Source organism: Terrapene carolina, unplaced genomic scaffold, assembly GCF_002925995.2.
Source record: "Terrapene carolina triunguis isolate 2854851 unplaced genomic scaffold, T_m_triunguis-2.0 Scaffold85, whole genome shotgun sequence".
Classification (NCBI taxonomy): Eukaryota; Metazoa; Chordata; order Testudines; family Emydidae; genus Terrapene; species Terrapene triunguis.
Genome location: NW_020664436.1, coordinates 35,117,322 through 35,127,806, shown reverse-complemented (window position 1 = coordinate 35,127,806; position 10,485 = coordinate 35,117,322). Strand labels below are relative to the sequence as shown.

The window sequence follows — 10,485 nt, the reverse complement described above, 5'->3', positions numbered from 1 at the left end:
GCAGCGCCTCCTGCAGCCGCCCGGCCTGAGCTGCCGCAGCCTCGCCAGGTCCGGCTGGGTGCGGGGTGGAGGTTCCCCTGAGCCCGGGGGCAAGGCCCGGGCCACGCACGCAGCACTTCTCTGCTCCAGCCTGGCCAGAGAGGGAGCCTGTGGCTGGGGTGCAGCCTCGCAGGTAGGAGCGTGCTGGGGCTGGGATCCCCAGCTCGGGGGCAGGCCTGGGGCCCAAAGCAACTTCCCGCCCCCCGGCTGCTGCTGCGCGGGGGAAGCTCCCGTACGGGGGCGCAGGGACTGGAGAGCAGTGGGAGCCCAGGGAGGAAGCGGCTGTTTTGGGTGGCTGGGAGGGAGGGGGAATGTGGCAAGCTCAGGGGAGGAGGCGGGGCTGGGATTTGGGGAAGGGGGCCAATAGGGCAGAGAGGGGGGCGGAGTTGGGACAGGGACTTTGGGTGGGGAAGGGGTTGGAATGGGGGCGGGGCCAGGGGCCCTGTGGAGTGTCCTCCTTTTTCAGTGTACAAATATGGTAACCCTAAGCTATTACAGGTTGTGCCCTGATGGCTGGAGCATGCTCAGTTGTCCTGTGAGGATGGTGCATGCAGAGTCAGGGGAGCACTAGGAGATAGGAGGGGGGTTGAACATACTCCTTGAGGACTGAATCTTCAGAGAGTTTAGCTGTTAAACTTTTACATATCTAATGGGCATGTGTGAACTGCAACTTTTCAAAGGCTTATAGTTTGACCAAATTTGGTTGGATTTTCCTGGGGACAGCAAATGGCCCATTCCTGATACAAAAGACCCAAATGCCTAATTTTAAGTCTCTGCTCCAAAGCATGATCTCTTAAAAGAAAAGGTTGCTAGAATTTTTTAACATGTGCATAACAATGTATTTTTATGTAGGCTCATTCTCAGAAATCGCTAAACCATTTTCACTGAAATTTTCAAAAAGATTCAGCCTGAGACAGAAACCCAGCCTGGAAAATTTCAGCCCAAGTGGTTAAAGTTTGGCATATAACTGAAAAACATGGTCTTACAGTGTTGGGTAACTTTAATAGGTGATGCTACCAGAATATAATAGAAAAGACAAGAAAACAATTTCACATTCCAAAAAAGAAATCGAAGTTGAAAGCATAAAGTGAACAAAACAGAAATTTATGGTGTATGCACAAAAAGGACAATATAAATAAGGATCCTAATGAACTTAACCAAAACTGCAAGATAAAGTACCGGAGTCACTCATTGAGTTCTGTTGGCAGAACTTTGGCTGTGGGCGCTAAGAATTGGAAAGTTTTCTGACAAGTAAGGGCATAAATGCATATTTACTGTAACCTCTGCTCTACAAGAGTACCCAGAGCTGGTCAGTGTTTCCTTACAAAGTGGATGGAGCTGGCCTGGCCAAGAGATGTATTGAATCAGCCTCTGCCAGACCAGATTTTACAGCTGTCTGTTGACAGAATCACACAGAGAAGGATGGTGATAATGACCCCCTATTGGCCAGCAAGGTGATTTCACTCTCTGGTGCATCTGCCAAGCAGGCTCTGGGGTATGTGCAATTATCATTACCCCTGCTCTCTCCAGGGTGAACGTGGCCAAAACTGCAAATTAAGCCCCCTCCAGTGTGGTGTAAAATAGCTTTAGCGTAAATGAGAATTGGGTCCTATGGCAAGTGGCCAGCCCAACTATTAATACTATGAATAACACAAGAGAACATGCAATAATAGTATGTTCTTGAGTAAAATAATAACTGGAAGCTAAGTGACCCCATCAGAAACACCTAACGGATTAAAATTATTGTCCAGACATTACGGTTGCATGTATCTGGAAAAACCACCCAGTGTGAATGACAGATCACACCTAGCCAGTTTGTTAAATCCAGGCATGCCTGGGTTTATGTGTATGTCCCCCTTTTTGATAGTAGTTCAAGAATTCTCATCCACCAAGTACTAATGTAAATTGCATCCACATTTGCTGGCAGGAGCTCAAGACCTTCTTAGCCTAAAGAGTTAAGCTTTCACGGGTGAGGTTTTTTTTTTAATTTAAACAAAGTTGCATCACTGCCTTAGCAAATGACAATTGTCCAAATACTGAAGAAAGAATGCACTGTTATGGTTTGGAGCTTTATCTATTAGGATTACATTTAAATGATTTTATTGCTGAACTTTAGCAGGGCATTAATTGGCTGTCATTTCATATAACTGCCCTTCAAGTGATCAACATGAACTTCTAAAACCAGAACTTAATAGATGACTGAAAGGAAAGCAAATGGTCTTAAATTAAGTGTGTATCTAGTTTGCGCTGATATTCCCATTGTCAAGCTGTCTGGAGTGACTCAGGAGCATGAGTACTAACCAGCCTCAGAGCAGACTGTTACTAACCAGGGCACAAACCCCAAACTGGTAGTACATTCTATACTCAGATTTCACCAACCAAGTATTAAGTGTGCACTCCTCAAGCACTATAACAGCTGTAACATGGAGCTAGGTAGTCCTCTTGGGTACTCTAGTCTATCTTGCCACCCTGGCAAGCCTGCCTTTGTGATAGATGTTCCCATACACCAAAAATCGTAGCAATATTCAGGTTATTCCCAGTCCCAGAAAAACAGTCACTTACCCCAAGTCAGTTGTACCCTACATCTCTCACAAAAGTCGACATTTGTAGCCAGTCCTATAATTAACTAAGGCCTGGTCTACACTGGGGGGGGGATCGATCTAAGTTACACAACTTCAGCTACGTGACTAATGTAGCTGAAGTCGACGTACTTAGATCCACTTACGGTGGGGTCTTCACCCCGGTGAGTCGACTGCTGCCGCTCCTGTCAACTCCACCTGCGCGCCTCACTGAGCTGGAGTACAGGAGTCGGGAGAGCGGTCAGGGGTCGATTTATCGTGTCTAGACTAGACACGATAAATCGACCCCCGCTGAATCGATCGTTGCCCGCTGATCCGGCGGGTAGTAAAGACATACCCTAAGGCAGGGGTTCTCAAACTGGGGGTCGGGACCCCTCAGGGGGTCATGAGGTTATTATATGGGGGGTCATGAGCTGTCAGCCTCCACCCCAAACCCCGCTTTGCCTCCAGCATTTATAATGGTGTTAAATATAAAAAAAGTGTGTTTAATTTATAATGGGGGGGGGGGTCGCACTCAGAGGCTTGCTATGTGAAAGGGGTCACCAGTACAATAGTTTGAGAGCCACAGCCCTAAGGTTTATTAACTAAGAAAAGAAATTAGCTATTTACAAGATTAAAGTAGGTAAATATACACACACACGAGTTAGTCTAATGCTCCAAAAGGGTAACAGAAGATGCTGTAATATGCAGGCTCGTATGTCCTTCAGGGCTAAACCAGGCCAAGTCCTGGGGAGTTCTTGTTTATGCTTAATAATCTTCACCCCTCAGAATTCAAGCAGCATAGAGATACAGTTCCTTCCTTCAGGGATATTTTACTCCTGGGGGAATTCTGCACCAAAACATTAAAAATTCTGCACACAATATTTTAAAATTCTGCAAAATTTATTTGTCAAACTAACACTACATAATCATGCCAGTTTCAATTTGTTAATTTATTTCAAAATACCTGTAACAATAAAGACATACTCTCTCCCCCTCCTCCTGGTAGAGAGAGAGAGAGAGAGAGAGAGTTAAAGAAACCCCTATGACAACCCACAACCCCTCCCCCTGAGTCCAGCCATGGGGCCCCTCTCCCAGCCAATATACCTGAACCCCCTGACACCCAGCCTTCTCCTCCCAGAACCCAGCCGTGGTCCCTCCAGCCCAGACACCAGCCCCCTCCCTCCCAGAACCCAGCCGTCCCCCCCAGAGCCCAGCTGTGGCCCTCTCCCTCCCTCCCAGAACCCAGCTGCAGGGCCCCCTCAGTGCAGACACACTCGCCCTCCCCAGCCGAGAGCCCAGCTGTGCCCCCCACAGCCCAGACACCCTGTCCCCCTACCGCCCAGGGATCCAGAAGAGGAAACAGCCTGCTTCTGAGTCCTGTGCTTGTGTGGAGTTTCCTGCGCACCACTGTCTCCTTCCCTCAGGGCATGTTGGGAACTGCAACTGCCAGGAACCCTCCTGCTCCTCCCCACAGTGTCTTCTATGTGTGAGCTGGGCTCTGCTGGGTCCAGAAGCCCCTAATGGCGGCCAGCAGCACTGCAGCCAATTTCTGTGGGAGAAAGGAAATTATACGCAAAAAACATTAATTCTGCATTGCACAGTGGTGACGGATTCCCCCAGGAGTAATATTTACTCTCTTCCCTCAGAATTCAAACTGATGGGATGAGTCCACCTACATCTCTTCATGGGTGTGTGTAGGGGGAGGCAATCAACAAAGTCTTTGTTCTTTGAGGTTTCACAATGGCTGATTTGGTTTCAGTGGGCCTTCTTGGTGGGCAGGACCAACACCTTCTGTTTCTATATTGCCGTTTGATGACTTACACAATTACAGAGCATTACAATGCAAACACTTAATATAACCTTATAACATCTGTACCACATGTTATAAGATTATGAAATGATTGTAGGATGCTGCATGTATTAAAGTATAAACACTAAACACATTCTTATAAATCTAATACATATTTTAACACTAATACACTGATGAGCAAGACTGGTTTCTGGCTATGCATTTGTCATTTTTCAGTGAGGCCTAGGGGCATTGGCATGAGCTGGCACCTGCTCTGCCAGCGTCACACCCATCAAAATGAAAGTTCTCTCCAATTTAAATTTAAAAAATAAGTGTGTGCAAATCATTGCAAGTGACAGTCTCAAAGTACATCTGAGGCCAAAGCACAGATCCAAATTCCTGTAAACAGGAAGTGGTAGGAGTCTAATCTCCCCACAAATCAACAATGAGGGATAGTATGTTGGGATAGTGTGTGTGGAATAAGTTTATGATTTTAGCCCATACAAAGGACTTAAGAAGAAAACACTAGCACCACAGTATAGGGTTGGATTTTAGGGGATTTCCAGAAAAGTTCTTTCCTGGTTGTCCGTGTGTGTTTTGCCTTCTACACTGGAAAGGAAAATGACATGCCAACAACATGGGAAAGTAGAAGAAAGGAAATATTACGACTTTACTTTGGTTCCCAGTAGCTGTATAACTTTAAGTAGCTGAAAGAGTTATATTATGCTTAGTCTCCACTAGCCTTTTTCCCTTAGTCTCAGACTCCTAGACCTACTTCAGACTTGCATATTGGTAAGTGGTTTCAAAATGATGTAATTTACATTTTGAGGAGCCAGAAGATGATGTGGCTTAAAGTATAAGTAAGCTTACTCTAATTTACACACTCTTAACTCCCTTTTCTTGTTGCTCTTGCTCCACTTCTTTCAGTCCCTCAGTGTGTTACTGGTAGTATAGGTGGATGAAACCTTGATTGGGTTTTATTTGGCGTAACATACATGTTGGGGGAGTGTCTTGAGAAGTTGTAAGTTTTGAACTGAGACTCCTATGCTCAGATGCCCCTCTGAATTTGTACCAGAATATTTGTGGTTAAAGCCACTTAAAGTCTAAAAAATTAATTTTACTTATAAAAGAATCATGAGAGAGGAATTGAACAGCTTAAAGGATTCCGATTGGTAATGGAATATGAAACCTTTTGCCCCTGGGTGAGCAGAAATGGTTGTTGCTATTAGGTGGATCTTCAGTCTAATGAATTGTTTGTCTCACTGCAATTGCTACTGGACATGTCACAAAAAGCATCACATCAATTTGCGCTAATTGGCAACTATGGGGTCTCTGCAGAAAAGCACCGAATGGGCCTTAAGAATTACTGAACCTCTTGCCACTGAAGTGTCCCACCAGGTCAGGGCTGAGGCACATCGGTACAACAGTGTAGGAACCTTGCACTGGCACTGCCAGTATTATATGTGTTCTGTCAATAACTAGAGGTATGGGGAGTCCAAAGCTGTCAATCCAATATCTTTCATGAACACTAAATACACAGAATCATTAATTGGAGTAGGAAAGCACTGCATCTACTAATACTGTTTTCCTGAGTTGAACATTTAATATTTGAGGAATGAATCAACTGAAATTTTCTTGGCAGAGAGCTCTAAGATGAGCATGAAAGCTATGTAATTTAAATATGTAAAGTAGTCATGCTATTCATGTGTTCTGTTTGTTTGTTCCAGATTGCACAAAAGCTGAGGCAGGCACTTGGCCGCTTTCCGGTGATGTAGAAATAAACTGGGATGGATAATGAAGAACAACTCCAAAGTGCTTTTCTGATTTGGGGGCAATGCGACTAAAAAGTTCGTTAGTCTTTGTCATCCAAGAAACCAAAAAACACCACACCAAAAGGAAAAAAAATCTGAATTGCAAAAAAGTTAAAATAATTTAAGATGTTTACTTTTATGCGCCTTAGTCTTTGCCATCCAAAAAAACCAAACAAAATCTGAATTGCAAAAAGAGTGACAATAATTTGATGTTTACTTCTTCAGCCTAAATGCACCAGTTATTTAGGTCTATATTTATCTTGAACACTCTCCCTCCATAGCTATCTTTTAAACAAAAGCTGTCTCTTGCTGGAAAGTGCTTTCAATTGTAGGGATCGAAATTGTCAAACTATTCTGCGTTGCCATGGATTACAAACAGATTCATGGTTTGTCATAAATTCTTCCAGTTTGCTCTTAACTAGTGTCAGATGACGAGGTATTTTTTCATTTAAAAAAAGTGAATAAGCCAGAAAAAGATGGTTTTTATATTTTTTATTTTCCTTATATACCATTCAGCCTTTTGTTGGAATTCTTTTCAGCAGTTATATAAAGTTTGTGTATGTTTCAGTTGCACACTCAAGATAAACTCTTAATTGTTTTGTTTGGTGTTGCTCTATATGGTTGTGCTTTCCAACATGTACTTCCAGCACACAGTCTCCATAACACGCTGGCTGGCAAATTGTTCACTTTTTTCCATAATTACTTAATATTCCGTTCTTGTGGAACAAAGCCTTAGAGCTTGTGTGTGTGTTGGGCTCTCCCTCCCTTCCTGGCCATGCACTGTGCAAAGAAGAGACATTAACCAAGGAAAGAGCCATTCCAGGAAACTGGAAAAATATTCTTTCACACCAGCAGTCTGACCACATTAAATATTATGCAGCCATGGGCTACCTCTAATAGGGTACTCAGTGCTGTGTCCTGGCCATCATTCTCCCCTTTGCCCTACAGAAGTCAGAGTATCCGCAGAGATGACACTTCCAGTCACTTTTGACCCCAAGTGACAGGAGTCCCCAGATTACTACCCCACTCAGGTTTTCACATAGTAGCACAACATGCTACTAGCTTCCATTCAGATTTAAAAAAAAAAAAAAAAAAAAAACACAAACCCCATAAAAAGGGGGGGTGGAGGGGGGAAGAAATTCTAGTGCAAACTGAAGCGTGACCTCTGAGGTGTTGAATAAAATCCAGGATGTGTGGCAAGTAAGTTATTAAAAATAATATTGTAGTTGTAAATGAGGTATGGTGTTCACAGCACATGAATGGCACAGTTATTGTCTTTACTAGCAAAGTGCCACTAAACGACTAGACTTTAGGCAAACTTATATATAGTTACCGTCCAGTATTTCACTTAATGCCACAAGCAAGCCAGGATGCCAAACTGCAGCTTTTGCTAAAATCTTCCCTCAAATATAAACAACTTAAGGAATAATTTATTTTACCCACAAAGCCATGTTAAGTGACGGGTACATTCTGTTGGTTCTATTGTTGCCTTACTCTGTTGTGTATTGCTGTCATTTTTTGTGAAATATTTTTACAATAAAAGAAAAATCTGGATCTACCTGAATAACATGAAACAAACAAAAAATCACTAAGCCTGAGTCCAGATGCTCTTTAGTGGCACGGGTTTTGTTCATATTTTATAAATACTTTTTGTTTTCCCTCAATTTAGTTTTCTTCCAAATTCCATAGAGCAGTGTTTGATACAGCCATTTAAATATATGTACAAATTGTAAAGAATGTGTATAAATGTTTTACACCAAATGTAAGATCTTTCCTGCATGTAGAAGCAACTTATAAAATAAATTGTTACGATGTGTACAGTAAATTCTGAAAGCACCTTTTCAAAGCAACATGTTTTTCAGCCTTTGAATATTCACTTTGCTGTGATGAAAGTTCTTTGTAACTGGTTCTTAGCTGGGAGGATTTCTTTTTACCAAGCTTTGAGCTGACCCTGATTCACTAAGTTGCAGGTTTTGAATCTTTTACTGGACATGGTTTGGGAATCTCAGCATAAGGTGTGCATTTCCAGTGTGGGGAAGCTGTGTTTGTAGCACCTATGTCTGACATATAAAACTATTTAAAACAAGCAAATCTGTTTCAGTTTTAGAAAATAAATCCTTTAGACTAATATATATTTATGTATATCCATAAGACTATATGTTTTCTTAAGATCATACAGCTTCTTAACTTGAAGATGTAGTGTGAGGTGCAAATGTGTCCTACATTGCTTTGCTTCATCAGATTATGCAACCTGGCCAGCAGAGGAATGAAAAAGCATCCTTACTTCTTCCATAAAGAATGTAGGAGAGATGGCAAATACAATACTGCTCAATTCTGCTGCCTGTGAGTTTAAAAAACCATCAAGAAGTACCTCGATATTGCTAGAGGAAGGTGGGTCCATGAGAAGAAAGTGGTCTATGGAGTGAAAGTGTTGGCAGCTTCTTGGCTTAATTAGTTAAAGGGGAATTGAGGGGATCATTCAGTTAGTGGCAGGGATTTGGAGAGCACAGCAGTGCAAGATTTTCCTAGCTGTAACACTAACACTCACCACTCCCACCTAGCAATAAAATGTGAGGAGTACATTGCTGTGCAATCATTGCATACGTTGTGTAGTAGGATGAGGCTGAATGATACCCACAAAAGTTCCAAAATGCATTTCTTGGCATATTATGTTTGTTTTTCCTATATTTAATAAATGTCCTATCAAACACTGACAGCTCCATGTGTGTCAAATTTTGAAGCCACTTCCTAAAACATTTAGCCTCTTTTAGGAAGTTAGCATTTGTTAGCCAACCTGGCATTAAATCTAGCCCGTGCAGTGATAGAGGGACTACTCATTCTCCAATTACTATTATAGCAAAAACATGAACATAAATGCACAAATGGTTCCTTGGAGAACAATAGCTGTATAATTTCTTTGTCTACAATGACACGACAATTCTAAAGGAAAAAATACTATTGAAGTGAACTTCTTCCCCACCTGTCATAGAGCAACTCAGTACTTTGAAGTCATAAGTAACCTTGTCAAGGCTGTATCCCCACTTTGAACTTTAGGGTACAAATGTAGGGGCCTGCATGAAAACTTCTAAGCTTAACTACCAGCTTAGCTTTGGTCCCGCTGCCACCATTCTCACTGGATTCCCTCCCTGGGAAGCCTTGAGAAACCTTTCACCAATTCCCTGGTGAATACAGATCCAAACTCCTTGGATCTTAAACAAGGAGAAATTGACCCTTCCCCCCTCCTTCCTTTCACCAACTCCTGGTGAATACAGATCCAAACCCCCTTGGATCTTAAAACAAGGAGAAATCAATCTGGTTCTTAAAAAGAAGGCTTTTAATTAAAGAAAAAGGTAAAAATCATCTCTAAAATCAGTATAGAAAATAGCTTTACAGGGTAATCAAACTTAAAGAGCTCAGAGGACCCCCCTCTGTCTTAGGTTCAAAGTACAGCAAACAAAGATAAACACTCTGGTAAAAGGTACATTTACAAGTTGAGAAAACAAAGTAAATCTAAGACGCCTTGCCTGGCTTTTACTTACAATTTTGAAATAAGAGAGACTTGTTTAGAAAGATGGGGAGAACCTGGATTGATGTCTGGTCCCTCTCAGTCCCAAGAGCGAACAACCCCTTAAACAAAGGACCCAAAACAAAAGCCTTCCCCCCCCCCCCCCCACACTTGAAAGTATCTTGTCCCCTTATTGGTCCTTAGGGTCAGGTGTCAGCCAAGTTACCCGAGCTTCTTAACCCTTTACAGGTAAAAGGATTTGGAGTCTCTGTACACAGGAGAGCTGTTACCCTTCCCTTTATAGTTATGACAAACCTATTAACAGTTTTAAGGTAAATAAGGACTGGGCAAGGATCACCTCTTCCACTATTGAAATACAGTAATCTAGGAAGTAGAACATGCCAGGTGTTTAACAGTGCACAACAGCTGCATACAGGGAGTGAACAATTTTACCATAAGCAGGGGCTTACAGTCCTAGACACCTTTTAAAATTATTCTTGTCCCCCAGGGTTTTCCAGGGTAGACTCCACTGAGCCATGCTGACTGTTCAAGAGAGAGAAGGAAAAACTTTCATGCTGCACAATGGCAAATGAAAGGGGCTAGGACTCTAGATTGGCAGAGCCTACCATAATTACCAGAAGAGGAATATGGATAGGACACCAAAAGGACCTTGGCTGCAAGTGCTATTCTTTGGTGAGGTGTAATTCAGAGAACCCAGGGGACTGGTTCAGCACTGACTCAGGCAAAGGTGTGCACTGCTGAATCATCACTGCTTTCTAC

At 42.6% G+C, this 10,485-nt stretch overlaps 1 protein-coding gene across 2 annotated transcripts in view; it reads left to right on the top strand.

Annotated features, from left to right (window-relative positions):
• The window catches only part of SNX9 (sorting nexin 9), a 96,376-nt gene extending 89,084 nt beyond the window's left edge, over nt 1-7,292 (top strand). For both annotated transcript variants that reach the window (XM_026649736.2, XM_026649737.2), the window contains one exon: nt 6,117-7,292. In XM_026649736.2, the coding sequence (XP_026505521.1) occupies nt 6,117-6,164 (48 nt within the window). In that variant the 3' untranslated portion in view covers nt 6,165-7,292. The remainder of the gene's footprint in view (nt 1-6,116) is intronic.
• Nucleotides 7,293-10,485: the final 3,193 nt, after the last annotated feature.